At 44.2% G+C, this 27,979-nt stretch overlaps 1 protein-coding gene across 1 annotated transcript in view; it reads left to right on the top strand.

Moving 5' to 3' along the window:
• Nucleotides 1–3,102: 3,102 nt before the first annotated feature.
• The window catches only part of FSD2 (fibronectin type III and SPRY domain containing 2), a 38,090-nt gene continuing 13,213 nt past the window's right edge, over nt 3,103–27,979 (top strand). Inside the window, exons 1-7 of the mRNA XM_007194273.2 lie at nt 3,103–3,246; nt 18,609–19,323; nt 19,472–19,567; nt 21,252–21,482; nt 22,844–22,866; nt 23,887–24,008; nt 26,020–26,175. Coding sequence (XP_007194335.2) covers nt 18,679–19,323; nt 19,472–19,567; nt 21,252–21,482; nt 22,844–22,866; nt 23,887–24,008; nt 26,020–26,175 — 1,273 coding nt within the window. The 5' untranslated portion in view covers nt 3,103–3,246; nt 18,609–18,678. The remainder of the gene's footprint in view (nt 3,247–18,608; nt 19,324–19,471; nt 19,568–21,251; nt 21,483–22,843; nt 22,867–23,886; nt 24,009–26,019; nt 26,176–27,979) is intronic.

Below are 27,979 nucleotides of genomic sequence, written 5' to 3' on the forward strand. Positions count from 1 at the left end.
GGATTCCCAATAGCTACTCTGGCTGTCACCCAGTCCTCTTGGAGAGATAACCTTCTAGCTGAAGTGATTTATTTTTCCTCAAACTATTTTTTAATATATCATTTTATCTAATATGATTTCTTATAATTCTTTAATAGTCTATTTTAATATCTTTGAATATTCTTTACAGTATGTCTTTACTGGTTTTGTTTTATAATCTTATCATTTCTATTAGTCTTTCTTTCTAAATTATTTGCTTTTTCAAAATGAAACTAGCAGGCTTTCTAATTATAAAAGAAATTTTTACTTCTTGTGAAAGGGGAATAAATGTATATATTCTTAGAAAAAATATGGAAAAGTATACGCCAAACCTAATAATTGTTGTTACCAGGATGCATGACTGGTTTACATTCACTTTATGGTTCTTTTGTAGTATTTGCTTTTTTCTAAGCCAAGCATTATATATTATTTTACAATAAAAAATAATTTTAAAAAGTAATAAAAGGTATATATAATTATTATAAAATGGACATATCAAACATATAAAGATATAAGTAAAATAACTCAAAAAAGATAAACCCTGCTTTCATTTTGTGTGTGTGTGTATATATATAATTATACTGTAATAATATTTTGCATACTCTTTCTACTTACAAATATATTGTGGACATTTTCCACATTAAAAGAATAGGCATTGGGCTTCCCTGGTGGCGCAGTGGTTGAGAATCCGCCTGCCAATACAGGGGGCGCAGGTTCGAGCCCTGGGCTGGGAAGATCCCACATGCTGCAGAGCAGCTAAGCCTGTGCACCACAACTACTGAGCCTGCGCTCTAGAACCCGCGAACCACAATTACTGAAGCCTGCGTGCCACAACTACTGAAGCCCACGCGCCACAACTACTGAAGCCCACGCGTCTAGAGCCCATGATCTGCAACAAGAGAAGCCACCGCAATGAGAAGCCCACGTACCACAACAAAGAGTAGCCCCCGCTCACTACAACTGGAGAAAGCCCGCGCACAGCGACGAAGACCCAATGCAGCCAAAAATAAATAAATTAATTAATTTAAAAAATAGGTATCTACATCATTATTTTTAATACTTGCCAAAACTGAGCTGACAGTATTGTGATTTATTTAAAGAATTCTGTATTGGTAGGAATAGATTAATTTCAATTTTCTGCCAATATAGATAATGCTGTGGTGAACATTCTTGTACATATATCTTTGCATAATTTATTCTTTCAAATTGTTTGCTTTTGATATTTTATTTGGCTTCCAGTATTTTTATTGTATAGATACCTGGCAGTAACAGTATTTTAAAAATGAAATTTTGATTAAAGTTTCAAAAAGCAATAGATGTAAAATTCTGACATCAAATCACCACATGCAGACTTTTAAAGGAAATGGTCCAGAACCCAATTCATGCCCTCCACCAGTGGAAGAAAATAAAAAGAGATCAGAGTGAAGAAAAGAGGGTGTTTGAGAGGGAGACTGGTGGAGCGATTTTTCTGGAGAGAGCTATTGTTGGACTCGGGGGGAGAGTTGGAAGCCCCACCCTCTATCCCCAAGCCCAGTGTGGGGTCTTCAAAGGGACCCTTCAGGTAGCTCGCTGTATTTCCTGCAAGTGGGCCAATGGTGGCCTGAGGAGAAAGGATTGGCTGCTTTGGTGGCAGAGCCGGGAGGAGTGGCTGCATTGGAATTGTCTGCACCCCAGAGTTTGCCAGGACCAAGGATGGAGCCTACATCCCAATATCCAGATGTGGGCCAGCAGGACGACAGAGCCAGCAAGGAGTCACCTAGATCCTGCCTGAGAGAACCAGCTGCATGGGTGAGGAGACCTCATTTGAGAAATCTTGGAGGTGGCCCACCAGGGCCTGGAGGAGGAGTGCAAGGGGCCCCCTGGAATAGAGGGGTTCTCAGCCTGGTCGTGGGAACTCCAGGGGAAAAGGCTCATCATGGTAAACCCCAGAGATATACAAAAGCTCAGAGAGACAGAGAGTGCTCTAAGCATCTGCCTGCCCCAGAGAGCCAGAAGCTAGCCCACCCTCTGTGGCATCAACTCAGATAGGAGCTGTCTTATCACCTTAGCACCTCCTGCCCCTGGCAAACAAAACAGCAGCTCAGGGAGGAGGTGTGGGAACAAGAGGCCGACCTCACCCCCTCCTTTCCCAGGGCAGACTTCCAGCTACAGAGGCCTCAGCTGGGGAGGGGAGAAGATTTTGATGCTGGCTAAACTAAGTTTGACTTTGTTTTTAATTCATTCATTAATTAATTAACTTATTTTCATCTGCGTTGGGTCTTCGTTGCTGTGCGTGCGCGCTTTCTCTAGTTGCGGCGAAGGGGGGCTACTCTTTGTTGCGGTGCGCGGGCTTCTCATTGCGGTGGCTTCTCTTGTTGCGGAGCACAGGGTCTAGGTGCGCGGGCTTCAGTAGTTGTGGTGCACGGGCCCAGTTGCTCCGCGGCATGTGGGATCTTCCTGGACCAGGGCTGGAACCCGTGTCCCCTGCATTGGCAGGCGTATTCTTAACCGCTGCACCACCAGGGAAGTCCCCTAAGTTTGACTTTTTAATTAACGTATTGGACTGTACATTCCCTTACTGAATGGAGACTATGCCTTCAAGTGACCCCAGGACTCTGTGTTACCTAAGATGGAGCAGGAAGTCATGGGTGTGCTGGATTTTTATCCAGAGAGGGGAATAAATGAGTAAATGTTCAAGGAATAGTGGGAGAAAAAAAATTAAGTTGCATTTGATTACCTTCAGAGTTGTGCTTATTCAAAAGACTCTGGGAAAAGCCCCTCAGGCCAGGTGAAAGGTGCACAGCCTGGGGACTCTCAGAAGTCCTCCTTCTCTGCGTGGCCTGCAGCCACCCTCCTGCCCTTGCTGTGACAGCCCCCAGCCCTCTATTCATGACCATACATCAGGCCCTCGGTGGAGCCACCGGACTCCAATCCCCACAGTAAATGAAGTAACTCAGGGGACAGCATGTAACCTCTCCTGGTGACACTTGAGCAGTCAGCTGTGGGCAGGTCTATATTTGGGCTTTCACTCATGAAAGGCCTGTTGCTATTTGCAGCCGGAGCCAGCTCGTGTTACCCTTGCCTTTGCTGCCCCACTTGTAGAACCCTGGGCTAAAACAGGCAGGGGTAGCCCGCGGGGCACACAGAGGTCACCGGGAGGGAAAGCCTGCTGAACGCGGATGCAGTTTTCTAGCAGTTATCCAGAGCCTCCGGGTTAAAAGAAGAATTTATGGATCCTTAAATTAACAGGCAAGTTTTTGGATAGGCATTCTTCGAATGCAAATTGTATGTTAGAAGCTCAGTAACTTAATACCAGAGTGTCAATGCAGTATCTTTCCTTTAGGTGGGAAGAGATATCATCTTAAATTACAGATGTGTACATTGCAATAAACAGTGCGAACATTTCCTGTGCCTTCTTGGAGCAAGGATTCAAGAATGTGGTGTTGGTACAGGACGTGAAAGCCTCAGATGCACATAGAGAGAGGCTGGTGATTCTTGCAGTGTGTCTTTAGGGTATTTTTAGTGCAGGGGTCCATTTGTTAGAACAGTTTGGAACCCTAAATGTTGATACCATTTGGCTATGGTATCGGGCTGATAAATACCTTTTATTTTAATCTGCGTGTACATGCTGACAAATGATAATTTTATGCTTTGATTCAAATACTGAAAAACAGCTTTGTAATCATTTTTCATTTGTTATGCATACCCCCTCCTCCTATAGAAAGTTTTCAGGTGTGGGCTGTACTGATTTGAACCATCTTGCAAAACTATACAGCTAATACTTTAAAGCAAGTTTCTTTAGCTGTGGCTGAGAAATTGCCAGGGGCTACATTGATGAGCTTCTAAAATTGTAAGCAAAATTATGTTTGTGCCCTTATGGGCTCACTTTTGGGGAGAGAATTCACAGCTTTCAGTAGATTCTCAGGGATATCCATGACCCATAAAAGGTTAAAAAACTTTTTTGGGGGGTGACTTTTCTAATTAAAGCACAGGAACACATCTCCCATATAAGACTTAGGCAAAAGTCTTTTTTTTTAAAACTATGGATCAACTGCATAGAGTAGAAGCTACCCAGCTAATATATTCTTTAGACTGTGATTTATTACTGTATTTCTCTAAGCCTTGGCTTTACATTTATAAAATGACAATTTATTGTTAATATTCCTTTCTCCCCCAATTGTGAACATTTTGTTAAGACATGGAAAGAGTCTGGATGTTGAGGGGAAAAGGGAGTGTCAACTGTGGGGTATGTTGCAATATTCCTCCTTTGCTACCCAGGTCCCAGACCAGTTTGTGTTGGTTTATTCACAGGGAAAATGCTGGCGTGGAAGAATTTGTTCTTATTAGCATCTGTGCTCAGTGGTTTCCAGTCTTGTTGCCTGTTTAATGCTTTGATTTAGTGTTTCACATTCCAGCAACAGGCTGAAAGAGTTTCTCAGGATGATTTACTGCTAACACAGAATTCTGGTTTTCTCCCTTTTGGAAGCACATGGAAATGTGAGTGTTATTTTTAGCTGGGCTGCTCCTCAGCCCATAGGTGGTATAGTTTTGTGGGAAAATGGGTCCAGATGCAACTCTTTACCTGCCTGGGTTGAGTCCAGCACTCAGAACGGCGCTGGATACTGAGGAGCCCCAGATCAATCCTTGTTAAATGACATCGGCCACAGTAAGCCATTTTTCCTCACAGGGACTCAGTTTTGACATCGTAAAGTCAGGAAATTGAGTTATATGCTTTCCAAGGGACCCTCCATCCTTAGAATTCACATCTCTGCCCAGGTCCCTTGGAAACTCTTGCTGTAAGAAGGGGTGATCTCATAGCCAGTGCCCGTGTCTGGATGTGAGGCTGCTCTGCTTTGGTGCCTTCTCGCATTTTCAGCTGTCTTCAAGGGACAGAATGATCCCACTGTGGCCACAGGTGATTCTACACTGCTCTGGTCGCTGTGAGTTTTCCCTTTCTGGCCCCAGCCCTCCTCCTCCATGAGTGACCGAGTGGGAGACTTCTAACCTAGCCCAGGTGGGAGACGCTGAGGTCCTAGTAATAATAGCAGTAATAGTAACAGTAACAACAATAACAGCAGCTAACGTTTATTGAGGACTTACTTTGAGCCATGTACTGTGCTGAGCATTGTACACACGTGTTATTTCCTCTGAATGCCAACTTTACGAGGTAGAAACTATTAATAAACCCATTTCACGGACTGATGAAAGTAAGGCCTAGAGAGAGGATTTTCCCAGGGTTACACTGCTAGGAAGTAGCAGAGACAATGCAAACACAGGACTTTCTGAATCCAGAGCAAAGTGACCTCAAGGAGAGGTAAGGGGAGGGGGTAGAGGGATGTTACCTGGAGATTGAGGAGACAGAACCAGAATCAGAGTTAACTGGACATTAGTTAGATTTCAGGATGTCAAGGATGAGCTCCCGGTCTCTGATATGGGTGCTGACGGGAGTGGGTTACTAATGGATATTAGGAAGGCAGTGGTCCTCTTGAGGCTGTGACAGGCATGGGCCATGGTGGATGGGCGGGGAGCTCTCAGCAGGAAGAACAGCCTGAGCCAGGGCCTTGTGTGGGACTTACATGAAAGGATACTGAGGGAGGTCAGAAGGAACAGCAATGTCCACTGGAGAAGGCCAGGCTGTGTGGGGAGGTAGAGCTAGGATATGAGGGGTGGGGGATAACTTCCCTGATACCCAGGGGAGTTGGGACTTGCCAGCAGTGGAGCCCTCAGAATGCAGGATGTGTAGACTTTCCACGTCCTCCTGAGCGAAGCAGCATGATGCTGTGCTTACACTGGGCAGGGACTCTCCTGAGGAGAGCCATGGGACGTACAGCCAGTGGACCATAGAGACAAAATGGTTTCAAGGAGGAGTCCTGCCTACAAGGTGACACTCAGGTGTGATACTGGAGCCACAGAGGGAAACTGTGTGATTTTGGCCCATGTGACCAGAGCCTGTGCTTTAAGAGGGGGAGGTATCCTGGGGTCCCAGGACAGAGGGAAGTGGTGTCTCTGAGAAGCTGTGCACCAGCCCAGATGGGTCAATCACTTATTCACTTGTCCGGGGCCTCCTTTCCACCAAGAATCATGTCTCGTTCATTGGACCCCCAGCACCCAGCAGTCCTGTTCTCTCTCTTTTTTAAAAAAAAGATTTATTTTATTATTTATTTAATTTATTTTTGGTTGCATCAGGTCTTAGGTGCGGCACACAGGATCTTTGTTGAGGCATGCAGGATCTTTTCTCTCTCTAGTTGTGGCATGCGGGCTCCAGAGCATGTGGGCTCTGTAGTTTGCTGCATGCGGGCTCTCTAGTTGAGGCGTGCAAGCTCAGTAGTTGTGGAGTGAGGGCTTAGTTGCTCCACGGCGTGTGGGATCTTGGTTCTCTGACCAGGGATCGAACCCGCATCCCCTGCATTGGAAGGTGGATTATTTACCATTGGACCACCAGGGAAGTTCCATTCCTGTTCTCTTGAATCCACCTGAATCCACACCCCTCCAGGCCCATGAATAGTCAGGGCCGGTGTCAAGGATGATGCCCAGCGCCACAGCCTCTGAACATGGTGGGGTCACCTGTGCTCTCTGTGTGGGTGCAGACTCCCAGGTCACTCTGTGTTGCCCCACAGCGTGCTGGGGCAGGACTTCTGAGACTCTGGCCTGACCAGGTGGGGCCTGTAACACCCCTGGAGCAGAGAGAGCAGCCAGGAGCCAGGAGTGAATACAGGAGAAGTGCTCCTAAGCTCAGAAGACCTGCTGCTGCTGCAGGCCTGTAAGAAGCCCCTGGAAGCGTGACCCTCTCATCCTCTCAGCTTCTATTTCCAGATCTAATTGCCCTCCACCTCATCCCCCTCCCCTGCCCCCATGATGCTGTGCCAGAGCTCAAAGCAAATGTTCGTGGTGAGACACTACTTCTATGCAATGGGGTTCTTCTTCCCCCACCCCCAGCTTTATTGAGATATAGTTGGCATATAACTTTAAGTAACATTAAGGTGTACATGTGATGATGTGATGCACATATTTATTGTGAAATGATTACCACAATAAGGTTAGTTACAGCCTCCATCACCTCACATAATTACCTTTCTTTTATGTGTGTGGTGAGAACGTTTAAGATCTACTCTCTTAATAAACAAATGGGACCTGATGAAACTTAAAAGCTTTTGCACAGCAAAGGAAACCATAAACAAGATGAAAAGACAACCCTCAGAATGGGAGAAAATATTTGCAAATGAAGCAACTGACAAAGGATTAATCTCCAAAATTTACAAGCAGCTCATGCAGCTCAATATCAAAAAAACAAACAACCCAATCCAAAAATGGGCAGAAGACCTAAATAGACATTTCTCCAAAGAAGATATACAGATTGACAGCAAACACATGAAAGGATGCTCAACATCACTAATCATTAGAGAAATGCAAATCAAAACTACAGTGAGGTATCACCTCACACCAGTCAGAATGGCCATCATTAAAAAATCTACAAACAATAAATGCTGGAGAGGGTGTGGAGAAAAGGGAACCCTCTTGCACTGTTGGTGGGAATGTAAATTGACACAGCCACTATGGAGAACAGTATGGAGGTTCCTTAAAAAACTAAAAATAGAACTACCATATGACCCAGCAATCCCACTACTGGGCGTATACCCTGAGAAAACTATAATTCAAAAAGAGTCATGTACCACAATGTTCACTGCAGCTCTATTGACAATAGTCAGGACATGGAAGCAACCTAAGTGTCCATCGACAGATGAATGGATAAAGAAGATGTGGCACATATATACAATGGAATATTACTCAGCCATAAAAAGAAATGAAATTGAGTTATTTGTAGTGAGGTGGATGGACCTAGAGTCTGTCATACAGAGTGAAGTAAGTCAGAAAGAGAAAAACAAATACCGTATGCTAACACATATATATGGAATCAAAAAAAAAAAAGTTCTGAAGAACCTAGGGGCAGGACAAGAATAAAGACACAGATGTAGAGAATGGACTTGAGGACACAGGGAGGGGGAAGGGTAAGCTGGGACGAAGTGAGAGAGTGGCATGGGCATATATACACTACCAAATGTAAAACTGATAGCTAGTGGGAAGCAGCCAGATAGCACAGGGAGATCAGCTCGGTGCTTTGTGACCACCTAGAGGGGTGGGATAGGGAGGGTGGGAGGGAGACGCAAGAGGGAGGAGATATGGGGATATATATATATGTATAGCTGATTCACTTTGTTATAAAGCAGAAACTAATACACCATTGTAAAGCAATTATACTCCAATAAAGATGTTTAAAAAAAAAAAAGATCTACTCTCTTAGCAACTTTCGAGGATATAGTACAGTATTGTTAACTATAGTTACCATGCTGTATATTAGATCCCCAGAACTTATTCATCATATAACTGGAAGTTTGTATCCTTTGGCCAATATCTCCCCATTCCCCCCACCCCCCAGATCCTGGCAACTACCAGTTTACTTTCTGTATCTATGAGTTCAGCTTTTTCAGGTTCCACACATAAGTGAGTTCATACGGTATTTGTCTTTCTCTGTCTGATTCATCTCACTTAGCATAATGCCCTCAAAGTTCATCTATGTTGTTGGAAATGGCAGGATTGCCTTCTTTTTACGGCTGAATAATATTCCATTGTGTGTGTGTGTGTATTTCATTACATGTTCATCCATTGATGGACATATCTTGACTATTGTGACTAAAGCTGCAATGAACATAGGAGTACAGATATCTCTTCAAGATAATGATTTCATTTCCTTCAGATATGTACCCAGAAGTGGGATTGCTGGATCATATGATAGTTCTATTTTTAATTTTTTGAGGAACCTCCATACTGTTTTCCATAGTGGCTGCACCAATGTACATTCAGACCAACAGTGAACAAGAGTTCCCCTTTCCACATCCTTATCCACATTTCTCTCTTGTCTCTTTTATAATAGCCATGCTAACAGGTGTGAGATGATAGTTTTTGATTTGATTTGCATTTCCCAAATGATTAGTGATGTTGAGCATCTTTCCATGCACCTGTTGGCCATCTCAATCTCTTCTTTAGAAAAAAGAAGTCTATTCAGGTCCTCTGCCCATTTTAAAATCAGATTATTGGGGGTTTTTGCTATTGGGTTGTATGAGTTCCTTATATATTTTGGAGATTAATATCATATAGATAGGTTGCAAATAGGTTACCTTTTCATTTTATTGATTGTTTCTTTTGCTGTGCAAAAGCTTTTTAGTTTGGTGTAGTCTTGCTTGTTTATTTTTGCTTTTGTTGCTTGTGCTTTTGGTGTTATATGGAGTTTTTCCCTATGTTTTCTTCTAGGACTTTTACGGTTTCAGTTCTTACATTTAAGTCTTTAATCCATTTTGAGTTAATTTTGATGAGTGGCATAAGATAGAGGTCCAAGATCATTCTTTTGCATGTGATTATCCAGTTTTCCCAGCACTATCTATTGAAGAGACTATCCTTTCCCACAATGGAGTAATTCTGATTAGTTACACAATCAGACACACAGGAGAGTAGAGGCAGTATTCAGAGCCCCTTCGGACAGTAGGCTCTGATTGATCAATAAAGGATGTGGGGGCCTAGGATGGATCATAATCGGGGAGAAGGCAAAGTGGTGCTTCCATAGTTGTACCGCCCCTTTGGCCTTGGGAACCATTTAAGGGAGACCTTGGCTAAAGTAAGGGCAATGTACATGCTACCCAGGAAGAATTAAGGATCCTTTGGGTCTGTTGTGTGTATTTGTGTGTGTGTGTGTGTGTGTGTATGTGTGTGTGTGTATAGAGGGGCTTCTTGGTCTAGCTCAGTATTAGTTTGCTTTTTTTGGATACAGACTCATAGTAAGGAGATGTGTCCTACTTCACTTGAAGCATCCCTAAAACAGGCTATGTTGGTGAGGACATTCCAGGACCGCCCAGCCAGGGTCTAATGGTGAGCAGGGTTCTTACCCGAAAGAACATCCAGGTTCTAGCCATCGTCGTAAGTCCTGGATGCTGGGGGTAGGGGGCAAAGCACTAGTCCCAGAGCCTCTTGCTTTGTGATGCTGCCTCTGGGAGCAACCTTCATTCCTCCCTTCCCTCCTCCCAGGAAGTGGCCAGGTGTCCATGGACCTAGTGGTGGTCCAGGACACAGTGGAGCTAGTATCTTGTGCATCAGTCCTGCATCACCATCGTACTCGGCCTCAGCAGACATGGCTGAAGCGATGTTTACCATTCTCTTCCATATGAAGAGTTTGGGGGCATTAGAGAATGGGACTGAAGTTTTTCAGAACCCCAAGTGTGATGTGCCCGTCTTGGGGTTTCAGGAGTAAAGTTTCCTTATGGAGATCCAGACCCCAGAAATCAGTTTCACGCAGGATGGGGTTAGGATAGCATCGTCTTTGTCCCCTAATAGCTGCTGGAAGTCTGCCTCTCTGTGTGGTGGTAATGGGGGAAATGGAAAAACAGCGTCCTGTGGGAACTTCAGAGTGTAGGAGGGAAGAGATAAGATCCATGGGAGCTCAGCAAGGCCAGGTCCGTGTAGTCACTTACCCACTGTCCCTGCCATGGTCAGAGAAAGCCATTCACTTCTTGCGTTTTTGTCTTGCCATTGGCAAGAGCCAGGATGAGCCCACTGAGGGATGTGTGAAGGGCTTCCAAGGAGGGTCATGGCCATGATTAAATTGGGGGAGTGATATTTGGTGCAGAGCCCCAGAAGAAGAGATATGGCCGGGGACTCCTCCAAGTTAACGGCAGTGCAGGTCTCCACCACTGGGATCCAGAACCTCCTATTCTTGGGTTAAGCCTTCCTAAAATGGAGCCAGGTGTGGGACTGGTCAGTCCTCTGCTCTCCTCATCACCACCCTTAGCCTTTCCTTGTGGCTCACAGGACAGAACTCGGAGTGCCTGGGGGCAGGCAGCAAGAAGAGCCTGGCTGGCTGTCTCCAGGAGTGAGGACGGAGGTCTGGGCCAACAGGGCAAAGTGTCGTTTCTGACCAGCCTTGGATGCACGGCCAAGTTCTTTTCCCTAAGGGCATGGGTAGAAAAGCTGAGTCTCTGCAGACAGAGGCTGAGAAACAAGGATGAAACTGAAGGCCTATAGCAGGAATGTCCAAGGAGCGGACTGGGACCCAGAGAATCAGTTCAGGACCTCACAGACACTAAAGGCCAGTGTGCAGAGAGGCTGAAGAAAGTGGGCTCTCTGGAGGTCTACCAAGGCAACGGGGTCTCCAGACATCTTCTAGAGTGGTCTATAGAGATGGTCACAGGTGTGTGGCTTGAGAGGGTGGATATCACACCGCACATCAAAGTAGAAAGAAGAGAACGTGACAGGCAACAACACCTGGAGGTGTCAAGTTTGAGGTGACGGCCTGTTCAGGAAGGCAGCTGCAGGACTTACCTGGTGGTCCAGTGGTTCAGACTCCACGCTTCCAATACAGGGGGTGTAGGCTCGATCCCGGGTAGGGGACTAAGATCCCACATGCTGCACGCCACCCCCCCCCCCCAAAAAAGGAAGGCAGCTGCTCCTCTAGAGCTCTGCCTCCACCTGGGGGGAGATGAGGGCCAGAGACAAGGGTTTGGAGCCATTTTCAGAGAAGGGGACGTGGAAGCTGTGAGCGTGGCTGAGATCACCCGGAGCAGGTGGAGAGTGAGAGGAGGAACTAGATGGAAGCCTGGGGAATGTCAGCGTGTGAGGAGCAGCTGAGGGAGGGAGTCAGCAAAGATTCCAGCAGGCAGTGGCCTGGGAGGAGATCACAGCTGAGCCAGGGGAGAAGGGAGGGCAAATAGGATTGAATGACACAGAGCAGTCAAGAGAGCTCTTGACTCACTCAAGGGCAGTGTCCATGGATTTCACAATTAGGCTGTCAGAAAATGTTATATTGAAAAGGCAATCAGGACTATCATGGCGGTACAGTAGTTAAGACTCCACGCTTCCAATGCAGGGGGCACAGGTTTGATCCCTGGTTGGGGAAATAAGACACATGCTGCATGGCACGGCCTAAATAAATAAATAAATAAAACCCAGAACTTAGAAATAAATTAATTAATTAAAAGCAATCAAAAGTGGAAATAATGGAAAGAAAAATGAATGGCATTTTTTTATTATATAGCTTTAGAATGGTTATTGAAAGGACAGTCTGTCAGCGAAGGTCACAAAGTCCCTCATTGCAGAAAGATAAGCAAAGTCGTTAGGGGCAGCCACTAAACCTGACTTCTGTGCACAACTGCAGAGCGAGTAGTTAGACAAACAGCTGGCTGCTGGCTTTGACCCCAGAAATGGAAATTAAGAGAAGCTGTTTGGATCATAAAAGTTATGGCTAGGGAGAAAAAGTGCTGAACTGTAGCTTTAAAAATGTTTTTGCTGGGCTTCCCTGGTGGCGCAGTGGTTGAGAATCTGCCTGCTAATGCAGGGGACACGGGTTCGAGCCCTGGTCTGGGAAGATCCCACATGCCACGGAGCAGCTGGGCCCGTGAGCCACAATTGCTGAGCCTGCGCGTCTGGAGCCTGTGCCCCGCAACGGGAGGGGCCGCGATAGTGAAAGGCCCGCGCACCGCGATGAAGAGCGGTCCCCGCACCGCGATGAAGAGTGGCCCCCGCTTGCCGCAACTGGAGAAAGCCCTCGCACGAACCGAAGACCCAACACAGCCAAAGATAAATAAATAAATAAAAAAAAAAAAAAATGTTTTTGCTGTGTTTCCCTGGTGGCGCAGTGGTTAAGAATCCGCCTGCCAATGCAGGGGACACAGGTTCGATCCCTGGTCCGGGAAGATCCCACATGCCACGGAGCAACTAAGCCCATGGGTCACAACTACTAGAGCCCACGCAACTAGAGCCCATGCTCTGCAACAAGAGAAGCCACCGCAGTGAGAAGCCCGCGAACCACAACGAAGAGTAGCCCCCGCTCTCTGCAACTAGAGAAAGACCGCAAGCAGCAACGAAGACCCAATGCAGCCAAAAATAAATAAATAAATAATTTTAAAATTTTATTTTATTGAAGTATAATTGATTTACAATGTTGTGTTAATTTCTACTGTACAGCAAAATGGTTCGTTATACATACATATTCTTTTTCATATTCATTTCCACTATGGTTTTTTTTATAACATCTTTATTGGAGTATAATTGCTTTACAATGGTGTGTTTCTGCTTTATAACAAAGTGAATCAGATTCCTTTTTAAAAAAAGTTTTTTCTTTTGTTCTTTTCCTCAAAACCTTATTGCATATGTGTTATGTTGGAAGAGTTTAGTAATATTAATGTTTGACCAAATATCTAGATATGGTGGCTCAGCCAAGTTGACACATAAAATCACCCATCACAATGGACAATGGATTTAAATAGACATTTCTCCAAAGAAGATATACAAATGGCAGTATATGCATGAAAAATGCCCTACATGATTAGGCATCTGGGAAATGCAGATCAAAACCACAATGAGATACTACTTTATGTCTACTAGAATGGCGTAATCCAAAAGATAGACAAAACAAGTATTGATGAGGACATGGAGAAACTGAAACCCTCATACACTGGTGATAAGAATGCAAAAACGGTGCAGCCACTTTGGACAAGATTTTGGCAGTTCCTCAAAAGGTTAATCATAGAGTTACCATATTACCCAGCAATTCCACTCCTCAGAATATACCCAAGAGAAATGAAAACATATGTCCGCACAAAAACTTGTACATGGATGTTAAGAGCAGCATTTTTCATAATAGCCAAAAAAGTGGAAACAACCCATGTATCCATCAATTGATGAATGGATAAACAAAATATGGTATATTCCTACAATGGAATACTATTCAGGTATTAAAAGAATATGTTCTACAACACGGATGAGCCTGGAAAACATTAAACTCAATGAAAAAAGCCAGATACCAAAATCACATATTATAGGATTCCATTTATATGAAATATCCAGAACAGGCAAATGCTGGAGACAAAAAGTAGATTACTAGTTATCAGGGGCTGAAGGAGTAGGTAATGGGGAGTGACTGCTGGTTATGGGGTTTCTTTTGGGGTGATGAAAGTGTTCTGGAATTAGTGGTGATGGATGCACAACTCTGTAAGTATACTAAAAATACTAAATTATAAACTTTAAAAGGGTGAACTCTATGGTAACTTAATTATGTCTTAATAAAGCTATTATTTTATAAAGTATAAATGATTGCAAAAGATATCCTTTGTGGCATATTATAAATATTCACATATTCAAATAAAACTATTTTATAGCCTTTTTAAATTTATTCAGTGGAGTCTTAAATGCTATAGCAATTTGATATCCTTCCTCAACTATCTTTAAAAATGCAAGACGTCTTCTAAAACATTAGAAATTTTACATTGTTCTTTTTCCTCCTGAGCTAGTATTTCCATTTCACTTCTCAGAAGAATTTTGTCCTAATGTATTATTTCTCTATGCTTAGAAAGTCTTTTATTGTTCATCTGTGATATTTCTCTACAAAAAAAATATACATCTATGACCTGAGATTTACATTTTTTTTCTTATTTTCCTAGAATTATAAGTCTCTAAATAGCAACCTCTTTTTTCTTCTGGATTAATTTATCAATACAACTTTTAGTCATATGTAAGCAAAATAACATAATACATTACACATTTTGACAAATAATTATTAAACAAAAAAAAGTAAAATGGAAATGCATTTCTTGATGAAGCAGATGGGGCTTTTTCCTTTTTTTTTAAAGTTAATTTGTGTATCCGTGGATGAAAATGGTATATTCTAAAATGCAACAGGAATTAGTGTCAATTGTCTTTCTATTTTTCATATTGTAGATGTAAGCACTGAGCAGACTTGCTCACCTACAGAAGTAGATGGAAAAGGAAACTGCTTTTTTATAGCAATGCCACTCAGTTCTTTGAAATCTTTCTGAAATGCATGCCAAAAATTACATAGTAATATATCACGAAAAATCACTTTTAATAATGTATCAGCTGACACTTGATTAGATCGTCCTTCAATTTTGCTGAAAGCAAAGAACTGGAAACCACTCAGCTTAACAAAAAAATTTCTTACCCATTCGATAATGTCATTCACTCTCTCAACATTGATACCAATATTTCAAATTGTCCCTTCATTTAGCCCACTGGAGGTTTTAAAATTCCAAAGCAATGAAATCTTACAGTGTAATGTAATATTCAGGATGAGTGAGAGGTATAGTTTTACTTTTCTAATAAAAAGAAGGGCTATTGTGTGCTTCCCTGGTGGCGCAGTGGTTAAGAAGCCGCCTGCCAATGCAAGGGACACGGGTTCCAGCCCTGGTCCGGGAAGATCCCACATGCCGCAGAGCAACTGAGCCTGTGCGCCACAACTACTGAGCCTGCGCTCTAGAGCCCGTGAGCCACAACTACTGAAGCCCGCACGCCTCGAGCCCATGCTCCACAACAAGAGAAGCCACTGCAATGAGAAGCCTGCGCACCGCAACGAAGAGTAGCCCTCGCTCGCTGCAACTAGAGAAAGCGTGTGTGCAGCAACGAAGACCCAACGCAGCCAAAAATAACTAAATTTAAAAAATTATTAAAAAAAAAAAAAAGAAGGGCTATTGTGAAAAGATAACCTGCAGGAAGCCTCGACTGCTGGCTTATTTCCAGGCAGAGCAGCTCTGGGAAAGATTAAATATTATGCTGGACATCTGGAAACTGATACTCTTAAAACTATCCATGTCCGTGTAACCCCTGGAAAGTTTTTATGTACAGATGCCATAGTCTGAAGATCAATAGTTTAACTGCTACCCTTTGAAGAAGCCCAAATGTGGAAAAAAAAAAAAAAAAAAGGAGGGAGAGAATGGTATCAAGAGGGAAAAAAGGTTATTTTAGGCTGGGATAGTGTATTGGTTGTCTATTGCTGCATAACAATTTATTCCAAAATTTAGTAGCTTAAAACAATAAACATTTATTGTCTTGCATGGTTTCTGAGGGTCAAGAATCTGAGAGCAGCTCATCTGAATGATTCTGGCTGAGGGTCTCTCATGAGGCCTGGTGACCACTTTCTGTTGGTCCTCCTTATGCCTGCATAATGTTTCCAACTCTCTTTGCTCACCTGCTTGACAACCTGGCTCACCTGTGCCTTCACGATATAATAAAAAAAAAATCGATAATAAGTGTTGACAGGGATGTGGAGAAGTCAGAGCCTTCATACAATGCTGGTAGGAATGTAAAATGGTACAGCCACTTTGGAAAACAGTTTGGCAATTCCTCAGAACGTTAAACAGAGTTACCATTTGACCCAGCAATCCCACTCCTAGGTATATACTCAAGGGAGATGAAAACATATATGCACACAAAAACTTGTACACAAATATTTTAGCAGCATTATTTATAATAACCAAAAGGTGAAATCAACCCAAATGAAATGGGAAACAGTGCAAATCACCTGATGAATAAACAAAATATGACATATCCATACAATAGAATATTATTCAGCCCTAAGAAGAAATGAAGTACTGACATATGCTACAACCTGGATGAACCTTGAAAACATTACGCTAAGAAAGAAGCTGGTCACAAAAGACCACATATCATACAATTCCATTTATATGAAATGTCCAAATAGGAAAATCAGTAGAGACAGAAAATAGATTCGTGGTTGCTTAGGGCTAGTGGAAATGAGGGAGTGTGGGTGGTGATAGCTAACGGATGCAGAGTTTCTTTTTGAGGTGATGAAAATGGTCTAAAATTGACTGTGGTGATCATTGCTCATTTTTGTGACTATACTAAAAAACCATTGATTTATACACTTTAAACAGGTGAGTTGTATGTTATGTGAGTTATGTATCAGTTGAACTATTACCAAAAAATAATATAACATAATGGCAGTTCTGTGCCGAGAAGCAAGCAAGGACTTTATAGTCCAACAGACAGTGTTCATCAAGGTCCTCCAAGAAGCAGGCACCAGATGAGATTAGATATACAATAATTTGATTAGGGGAAACTCTTGTATGAGATAAAAAGGGGAGGAAGATGGGAAAGGCTGAGAGAGCTGTCAGACCATGATGCAAGTCTGACCCCGAGTGAAGGAGAGAAGGAAGGAGGGTTTTGAGGAATCATCCTAACCTGCCATGTCTTCTAAGAAAGGTTTGGCAAGACTGTCAAGGAGTCCTCCAGCCAAGATTTGCCTCCAGAGTAGTTTTGTGTCAATCAGAAATGGATCTGCCTTAGTGTCCCTGCTACACTTTGTCATTGGATGGAAGACGCCCACAGGAAGCATGTCCTCCGTGCAAATGTGACGATGGCTTTCAGAGTGTAGCCAAAGCCCCTGGTCAGTTGGATATCTGTGGCCTCTATAGTTGGATATCTGCGAGGCACAGTCTTATGGCCGCCACACACACTAAGGTTCAAATCCCAGTTCAACAACTAACTAGCCATTGACCTTGCATAAGATACCCTCTCGGAGCCACTGTTTCCTCATCTGTAAAATGGGGATAACAGTAGTGCCTACCACATAGAAGAATGTATATAAACTGCCTAGCACAGGGACTTCCCTGGTGGTCCAGGGGTTAAATGCATGGGGTGCAGGTGCGAACCCTGGTCTGGGAACTAAGATCCCACATGCTGTGTGGCCAAAAAAAAAAAAAAAAAAGCTAAAAAATAAAATAAAGTAAAATAAACTGCCTATCACAGAAAAAGCACACAGTAAGTGCTCAATATGTGGTAGCTACTACTAATATTGTATTTACTGCTACTATTATTATTTCTTTCTAGATTTTGTGTACCTCCATTAAAATAGTGGACCTCATAGTCTATACATAGAGTACTCTGTTTATTTTACTTAGTATCATATAATAAGTCTTTTTCCAAGCTATCATTTGCTCTCCCTAGTATTTTAAAGGCTACATTATATTCTACAGGGTGTACATATCCTACTTTACTTAACCATTCTCCTAATCATTAGGGCTTTACAATTATTTTTGGCTATTACAAAAAAAGTTTTTGGTGGACATTTTTATATAGAAATAATTTTTTCCGCTGTATTTGAGATTTTTTCCTTAGGGTCCTGGAAGAGGACTGTTAGGTTAAAGAGTGTGAACATTTTTAAGGCTCTTGATCCATGCTGTCACACTTGTTTTCCAGAAAGGTGGGGCCATGCATCTTCTAACCAACAACATGTAAGAGTACTCACTTCACTGGACCCTTACCCAGCCTTGGGTATCAAAAGGCAAAATGGCCTCGACTTATTTGTTCTCTGTTACTCATAAGGCCAAACTATTTTCCAAATGTTTTTGTACAAGTAATATTATATGCAAAAGAAATTACTTTGTAAATTCTCATTGCTCAGTAACCTACTGAAATTTTTTTTCAATTAATTCATATAATTTGTTTAATAATAATTGCCTGAAATACTTCCTATTATTTTGCCTTTTGAGATTTTTAGGTTTTTTCAATGTATAGAGGTCATTTGTTAGTCAAATCAATTTATGTTTTTTTTTTTTTTTCATAATTTCTCCTGTCTCTTTTAAGCTTAGGAAGCCCATCCTCCTGTAGAAAGCAAACCTTTCTTTACAGATTGTTTAAAGTGAAACTACAACTGAGCTGCTCAGATGATTTTTTTTTTTTTATTGTGAATAAGCTGAGCCCAATCTAATGACCATCTACTGCAACGACCTTCTCATAAATGGGGTTTTGTGTTCTAGGATCCAGGGTATCCACTAAGAACTGTCCAGGAAGAATCCTGCTTGTGCAGAAGTGCTGCCCAGAGCTACGATGGAGGGGGAGGCACGGGAGGCACCAGGGCTGGGCAGGCCCGCTGCTTCCAAGGACTTCCACTTTCATCACACAGATCTGTATGACTCTGAAGACAGACTGCAGATCTTCCCAGAAGAAGACACTCAGATGAGAAGAGCAGTAGTTCAAGCAGAAATGACCAATCAGCCAAGAGAGCCCATGAAAGGGAAGTCTCAGAGAGACCTTGGAGAGGAAGTGGATGAACTTGTCCATCTGTATGGACTTGAAGATGATCACGAATTAGGGGATGAGTTTATTGACGAAAGCACGCCCAGAATAGAGGTTTCAGAATATCCTCCTTATATGATGATGGGGAGAGAGCCATTGAGGGAACAGAGAGACTGGAGACTTAGTGGTGAGGCTGCTAAGGCTGAAGACCTGGGCTTCGGGGCATGGGGCTCGGCAGGCCAGTGCCAGGACTTGCGGGAAGCCTATAGGTACACCCACGGCCATGCCAGTGAGGAGTATGAGTGCTACGTTATCCCAGAGGAGGAGGACGAGGAAGAAGCTGCCGATATCTTCTGTGTCACTTGCAAAACTCCAGTAAGAGCATCAGAAAAGGTTTTTGATGAGCACAAGGAGCACGAGGTGACCCCGCTCAGTAAAGCACTGGAAAGTGCCAAGGTAAATAGATCGCCTCAGTTCTCCTTTCTCTTGATATTGCATTTGAATCTCAAGTATGTAGGCAGGGAATAAATCTAAAATGCCTTCTACAAAAGAGAGAGAGAGAAAACATAGCATTAATGTCTTCCTGGAATCCTTTGTTTGATAGGATGAAATTCACAAAAACATGTACAAATTGGAAAAGCAGATTATTGAGATGGAAAATTTTGCAAGTCACTTGGAGGAGGTTTTCATCACTGTGGAGGTAAGAGCACGCTTGATGACCCAGTCAGATACTCATTGCTTCCATCAGCTGTGTCTGGTATGAGTTAGGGAATCTGTTTTCTTGGAACATATGGTGTCAGTACTGCTCCTCTTCCCTCACCCCTCTTTCTGCCCTCCCGTAGCACAGTGGGCACGTACCTGTGGAACTGATTACCTGGCAGCATTCCCTACTGAACTATTAGCTCTCATGGGCTGGGTCTTCGGTGTCTTTATAGCTCTGGTCCTACGACAAGGTAGGACTCTTTCATGGGCCAGCCTGATAAGGCATTGCAAGACACCCATCCTGTCATTGATAAGTGTTCTTTTCCTTGGCTGTTACCTATTTCTCACAAGATCAATAAGTTTCTGTGCCTGTCACCAAACATGTCATGGTCCCCTGGGTGTGCCTAGTATGTGTGAAGTCTAGTGCTGTGATGCCAGCATGCAACCTAGCCATCCAGATGAGGTAGCCCAGAAATAAGGACCAGAGGACTTCCTGTGACCCCTCTCTTCATGTGGATGTTCTCATTCTATTAATGCAGCCTCAGATTGTATCAACAGGAGCAACTCATATGAATGAACTAAGCCCTGGGCACCCTTCCCGTGAAGCTAGACTTTCCTCCCCACCCCCAATCTTAAAAGGGAGGGCAGCTATTCCACTAATTCCCTATGGAAGGCACAGAGAAGGGACAAGAAGCCCTTCCACATCTAAGCATAGGGTGGTGGGTGGTAGGAGGGCAAGTATACAACAGCCAGGACAGAACTCCCTACCCTCTGTACTGCCAGCTCACTCTCAGATCAGAGCAGCTTCACCCTCAGTGAGGACTCTAAGCTCTTCCTTTTACACTCAACACTGGTGGGGGTCACCTACTGCTTTTCCCTCTCTTCCACCATTCTGAGCAAGTCTTAGAATGTGTACACAGTAGGTGCTCAGTAAATACTCCCTGAATGATTGATAAGAGCCTCTTCTTTGGAAATGTCTCTGTTATCTAATAAGGATGGTATAAATCAGAACTCACAGAGCTCTCCTGGGCTTCCAATCTAATTTAGGGGGACCAGGATTTGATATGCTTTAATTAATGTTTCTCATCCACTGTGTTCCAGGATTAAGTACTGGCACAACCCTCTCTCTTCCTTCCTGCCTTTCCTCATCTATTAGGCTGCACCACCCGGCTTATTCCCCTTCCCCTGCATCTTTTTCTTAGTTGATATGAGAATCTGTGTGATCCTGATGTTTGTATAATCCAAGCATCAGGGAGTGGAGGTGAGTGTCACAAGATGTTGAGAGCTCAGGAGGGAAAGATAGGTGGGATTCTCCCAAGGCAGACATCTCCATGTTAAGGTCCAAAGTTCCAGTGGCAGGCTGACTCATCACTGGCAATCTTCCTGGTCTGTTGTCATGGTGATGGGAGGTGGCTAAAACAGAAGTGGGTGGGGTATGGGGAAGAGGATTGCAAAATGCGGCCAGCAGAGAAAGCAGTAATTCTTGTTAAGATTATTGCTGGGGTTCTAGATACTCCTGGTCCTAGATACCCTTTTGTCCACCTCAGCACCCTGGCAAGCGATGTTAAGACAACAGGGAGGGACTAAAACATCTCTGGATAGATACATTTTCATGCCCCAAATAACTCTGTAGTCAACATACATGCAGTGAAATGATGGCTGAGATCAACTATTTCTTGCAGGAGAATTTTGGAAGACAAGAAAAAAACTTTGAGTCACATTACAATGAGATCTTGGAAACACTTGCTCAAAAATATGAAGAAAAAATACAAGCTCTAGGGGAGAAAAAAAAGGAGAAGCTGGAAGCCTTGTATGGACAGCTGGTCAGCTGTGGAGAAAATCTTGAAACCTGCAAAGAACTGATGGAAACAATAGAGGAGATGTGTCATGAAGAGAAAGTTGATTTCATTAAGGTCAGTAATGAAGTCAAATGAAATAATGAACTGAAATGACAATTATGATTAGAGTAGGTTAGATTGTCCCCTCTCTGCCTGGAGATGTTGGAACCAACTTTCACGGTCAGCATCCATTTGATTCCACTGGATGTATCACCATGATGATACATCCTTCATCTCTCTGCACAGCTTCGCCATGAGTGCCTGACACAGCTGACCCTTCCCGCCACTATTGCTCAGCTAATACCAGAGTCTTTGTTCCTCTGTCCTGGTTACCCAAAGATTTGTGCCCTCATCGTGAAGTGGGGCAAAAACCGTGCTCTGAGGGGACTTCCCCGGTGGTCCAATGGTTAAGACTCCGCCTTCCAATGCAGGGGGCACGGGTTCTATCCCTGGTTGGGGAACTAAGATCCCACATGCCGCAGCCAAAAATTAAAACAAACAAAAACAAAAAACAAAACAAACAAAAAACAGTGCTCTGAGACTTTTCTGGCCATCTCAGACAGCCTCCTGGAGGTCTGGGGAGAAAGATCTCTAGGCTAAAAAGGCACCTCCTGTTTCCCAGTTACAAGTGCAGCCATTATACATCTCACTTCATAAGCTCAGACATGCAAAAAAAAAAAAAGAAAAATCCATCTCTTGATACCCTTGAAATCCACTTCAATTTGACCCCAAGTCCCCATGTAGCCAGACTGTGGGAATTTCAAGCTCAGAGATGGGGTCTCCTTTCTTTACAAAGTCCCACAGGAATATGGGGCAGCAGTGGGGTCCAGGATGTGAGGGAGGGGCCCTCAGCCTCCAGAGCTTCCTAGTTACCAAATACGGCCTTTACATTGGCCACGCCACAGTGGTCCTTCCAAGCCCAACAGCGCCTCCTTCCTGCCGTGCTTGGGGTGGCGAGGGAGCTGTGACCCAAGCTGGACAGCAGGTGGGCAGGCACCATCAGAGCCCTCAGTACTACTCAGACCTTTTGAACCAATGGTTCCTCAATATCACTGTAGCTCAGTGACATAATCCAGAATGTAGAGAAAGTGATATATATGAAGACATCGTCTCTGTTATTTATGACGGTGAGAAATTGGAAACAACCAAAATGTCCAACAGTAGAGTGAACGATGGAGTTCCTATTCAATGAACTGTTACACAGTCTTTCAAATTGATGATCCAGAAGACCATTTGTAACCTGGAAAGTGCTCACATAATGTTAATGGGAAGAAACTATACAGGTGTCATAAGAGTCATTTTTGTTAGGGCATGGGACATGGCTGATTTTTCTCTTTTACTCATTTCCGAGTTTTAACATATGTTTATATTATTATATTGTTTGGAAAAGAAATTTATTTCCAAATTCAATTCAATATTTTTTCTCTTCTTTTTAGGACGCTGTGGCTATGGCTGACAGGTAATACTTTTGTTCTGACATGTATTTTCTTTTTCGGTTTACCTCTAGATATCCAACTAGATATCAGTTCCACTGGGTTATATGCTCCCAGTTTCAGCTTTTGTGTCTGCCCCTACGAGTAAATAGCACTGGCTTTGGAAGGACAGTATGGGATCACAAGGACCCTCTAGTACCAAATCTTAGAATCTCAGAGCTGGAAGGGAACATATGATGAGGCCTAGCCTGCAAGCCCAGGGTCAGATTTCCTCTCTGAGCCCCTCCTTTCACCAGGAGGAACAGAGATCATCCCCAGCATCCCCCAGCTGGGCCAGGACCCAGACTGTGTGCTGCAGAAAGCATGCACGTTATAGAGTCAGACTGGAGTTTAAATCCTGCTACCCCCATGACCTTGGGCAAGTCCAACCAGTCTAGGACCCACCTTCCTTACCTACAAACAGGGATAGCTTTATGGGAATAAAATCAGACAATGTCTGTAAAGCAACACGAACACTGAAGCTTAATAATATAAGGGTTAAGAGCATGAGTTTTGGCAAAAGACAGACATGGTTGCAAATTGTGCCTCTGCTACTTACAAACCCTGTGATGGCCAGGAGCAGGCGCAGAAGACCCAGAGCCCCGGTCCATGGTCATCGACTTGAGGGCACTTGACCATGTGGAGAGGGAGCCCCAGAGAGGCTGTATGTCTTTGGGGCCTGGGGTGATGTGGGGTGGGAACTCCCAGGTCAGCATCGGAGGATCTTCCAGAAGGTGTGGATCAGGGGCTCGTAGGTGGACATCCTCCTGCCCCCTACCCTCTGACATGACCCCACCCCTTCTCCTCTCCTCAAAGGCATGAACCAACTCGCCCATCCCCGTGGGTGACCTCATAGGTCAGTCACTGAAGCGATGCCAGAAGGCAGCTCGCAGCATGTTAAAATAAGGAAATAAAAGATCAGCCAAGAGGCCCTCATTGCTTATCACTAGTGACCCCCGAGGAGAATGCCCCTCCATTCTCGTTAGTGTGTCTTTTTATACCCACAGACTCGGAAAATTCCTGAAAACAAAAACAGATGTGGAAATCTCGGCGCAGCCTGAATTTGAAGACCAGACCTTGGACTTCTCTGATGTGGAGGAGCTTATGGGCTCCATTAACACCATCCCAGGTGCGTATCTCACTTGTGTGCATACTTCACACTGGTTTCCCTGAGCTTTGAGTTAGAAACTTTGATGGCTAAAAAAAAATCATAAAGATTTAGAAACAGGCATTTTCCCCCCACCAGCTGCATGAGCTTCATGTTTTTGTCCTTATGGCTTGTAAGGGTGAAAACAGAGGCTGACCTTCCTGGGGTAAATACCCACCCTCACTCTCCAGGGTGCCAACATCTGGCCCCAGAAAGCCTAATTTACTCCAAGCAAGTATCCCAAATTTTATTTCCTCGACTGTTGTATTTATGTTCCTCCCAGTTGGCTGTTTTTAGCATAGGGTTAAGAGATGGGCTTTGGAATCCTATGGAGCTGATGAGAATCCCAGCCCTGCTACTTCCTAGCTGTGTGACCCTGGACAACTTACCTAACCTCTCTGAGCCTTGGTTTCCTTGTCTGTAAAATGGACATAATCATGACTCATGGGGACATGGTGGGAAATAAATAAGGTAATGTATGTACAGCACATCACATGGTGCCAGGTAGCTCTTAAAAATCTTATTGTGATAACTTATTTTTAAGAATACTACAATTTAGCTTTTATTGATTGCTCACATTTCCTTTCTCACCAACACCCAGCAACATTCTGAACAATGTTTTGTATATCATTTTGGGTTTTCCCTTTATACAGATTTTTTAAAAATAAAAATGGAATTATTCTGTTTTGTAATCTGCTTTTTTTTTTTAGCAAAACAATTTTGATGAATATTTTCTCACACTGATAAAGTCTTCTACAACATCACTCTGATGGCTATATACCTTAATCTGTTTACTTAATCCTCAACTGTTGGATGCCGAGACGTTTCTAGGTTTTTCACCATTATAAACCATACTGCAATGAATGTCCTTAATTATAAATCTTGGAGGCCATTCTTAGACTCACTGGGTCAAGGGGAGATTTCACTGAGCTATGAAGTCCTTTGGATGGTCTAGGGATGGTGTTGCCCAAGTAATCAGGCCCAGTCTTTTGGAAGGAAAGGCACTATCGCCCAAGTCAGCACTTGAGAAACATGGAGATTTTTCATCACCCTCCTGCGTCCAGGTCCCATGTAGACCATCACCCTCCTGCTTCCACCTGGAGCCATCCCTCTTCTTACTGCATCCCCTAACGGGGCTGTTCTCTGCAGGGTATAGAAGGGCATCTTCTGTGCATCTTGAACTCCATCATGTGGAGATACATGTTCTTTCTCTTCTCACCTTTGTCATGTTAGGGTCTTCCAGCCCCTAACCAGCAAGGAAAGGCTGAGTTCATTCCTTTAAGTCTTACCTGGACTGAACAATTTCAGAATTTGAAAATAAGGATGTTCTTGAAAGCTTGGGATGGAGGGAGGTGCTGCCATTGGAGAAGAATTATGGAAGAAAAACAAGGAGTGTTTCTTGGTTGTGGGTGACCCTGTGTGGGGCTGGGGGAGGCAGAAATATTAACCTACAGAGAAGAAAAGAATTAACTCAGTAGATGGACTCTAAAGAAGTTGGTTCTGAAAAGCACAATTTGGCCAAACCCAATCTTCTCTCATCATAATGAAGGAGACGGTTGTTGGATGGGTCCCCCAGAAAAAGCAAGGCATCCCTGTTGAAGGCTTCTTTCACTCCTCTGTTCACTCCAGGGCTGAGGGCAGCAGTGCTGTGGTCCTGGCTGTCCTGCCTCTTTGGATGGCGTGGAAGGGTCAGAGGACCCATCCCTAGGTCAGGACTTACAAACCATACCCCAGCCTGAATCGCTGTCACCAACCCCACCTCCTCTAGCTTGTGTGGATTGGTCAAAGCAGGAATGGACATACCGGTTGCTTCAGGCTCATGGTTGGGGGGTTTGGCCTTCCCATCCCTGTCCACTCTGGGCTGCCTCTTCCACCTCCAAAGCCCAAGGATGCATTGAGGGATCGGTTGTCCTGTAAAAGGGGCCATTCCCAATCCATACCTCTACTTAAGGCTCCTCATTTGTTTTTGTTTTTCTCTGTTTTCCTTTTCTAGCTCCTTCTGCTCCAGTGATAAACCCACAGGCCCCCAACTCAGCCACAAGTTCCTCAGTCCGAGTGTGCTGGAGCTTATACTCTGATGACACCATAGAGAGCTATCAGCTATCCTACTGGCCAGTGCAGGACAGCTCGCCTGGGAAGGACGGAGCAGGTGAGGCTCTGCCAGGAACAGAACCACGCTCCAGAACAGCTAAGGACCCTCAGAGGCCAGGGCCCTGCCTTCCTGGAGGTTGGGAAGGTAGAGATGGGATGAACCTGCACACCTGGCTCCTTGGAGCTGTCTCGATCTGGGAACTACACAGAGGATGGGATGCAGGCAGGTGAGCATGGCAGAAAGGAATAGGAAGGCAAGTTGGGGCCTGACTGGGGAGGATCACAAGGCCAGGCTAAGGTATGTGGAGTGTATCTACCGCTGTTGGGTCAGAGTTGTCCTTGGGATAAGTCTCTGGCTGCACTGTGTGCAAGAGGGGTGGGGACACCCCTCCTTGAAGAGGCCCAGCTGGACTGGCTGGGCTCTAGCCCGTCCTGGCATGTGAGTGCGGGCTGGCTCTCCTCAGAGCAACCCTGTGTTGGGAGAATCTGGAGGGTTAGTCTGCAGACTCCCATGGGGGCTGAGGGGGGTTCTGCAGCCTGGGAGCGCTGCTCCTGATCTGATCCACATTCCCAGATGGAGCCAGCTGCTGGGAATGGCCCCCAGCCTCCACTGTGGGCAGCTCTTGGCCCATCCTCTTCCCAGGGAAATGGAGCTGGCAGGCCCAGGGTTAGGGCTGAGATATCTGCCTACCCACCATAGTAGATAAGCCAGTCTCCTATTGAGAAGGGAGAGTCAAGAGAGCAGAGGAGGGGACTTCCCTGGTGGTCCAGTGGTTAAGACTCCATGCTCCCAATGCAGGGGGGCATGGGTTCGATCCCTGGTTGGGGAACTAAGATCCCACAGGCCGCATGGAGCAGCCAAAAAAAAAGAGAGAGAGAGAGCAGAGGAGCCCCAGTTGAGCATCTGAAGGAATCAGGGATTAGGGCCAGCCTGGCAGGGCCTGTTCTGTGTGCATGGGGTCAGAGTGAGATTGCTGGATCTCCATTTTATGGATGAGTAATCTGGGACCTAGAGAGAAATGAGCTGTCTGTGGGGACACCGTGAGTTACAGCAGAACCAGGATGAGAATCAAGTCCACAGACTCCCTGCCCAGAGCTTTTCTCCTTGTACCGGGTCATGCAGGTGGAGGGTTCTATGTGCCGAAGGTGAGGATGGTTTATCTGTCCAGGGATTTGTAAGGAAGGGGAATCCTTGAGAAAAGTAAGTTTAAGCAATGATGAGGGAGAGTGAGGGTGGTCAGAATAAGGATTAAAGAGGGCGTGAGGGGGGCTGGGGGAAGGGGAGATTTGAAAAGGGAGATTGAGGACCAAAAAGTCAGATCTGATCGATCAGTCAGTTTTTGCCACAAATCAACCCTGTTGGCACCCTCTACAGAAGAGGCCATTGTGTTGGGGCTTTGTCCTGGGGATCAATAAAGATCTTTAATGGATCACTTTGTTATAAAGGAACTGATATCAGAGAGTGGATTAATGACTTATTACTGCCTTTCAAGAGTCTGGGGATGTTTGGACGTGTATCAGTTAGCTTTTGCTGTGTAACAACACCCCCAAACACACACATGTACACAACATATTGGCTAAAAATGACAAATATTTATATTCATTCATTTGTTGGGAGGGGCAGAACAGGGGTAGGAAATTCAGAGGTACAAACTACTATGTATAAAATAAATAAGCTACAAGGCTATATTGTACAGCACAGGAAATATATCCAATATTTTATAATAACTTTAACTGGAGTATGATCTATAAAAGTATTGAATCATTATGTTGTACACCTGAAACTAATATTGTAAATCAAAGGTACTTCAATTTTTAAAATGACATTTATCCAAGAGTTTACATGCCACAACTAAGAAGCC

Source organism: Balaenoptera acutorostrata, chromosome 3, assembly GCF_949987535.1.
Source record: "Balaenoptera acutorostrata chromosome 3, mBalAcu1.1, whole genome shotgun sequence".
Lineage (NCBI taxonomy): Eukaryota > Metazoa > Chordata > Mammalia > Artiodactyla > Balaenopteridae > Balaenoptera > Balaenoptera acutorostrata.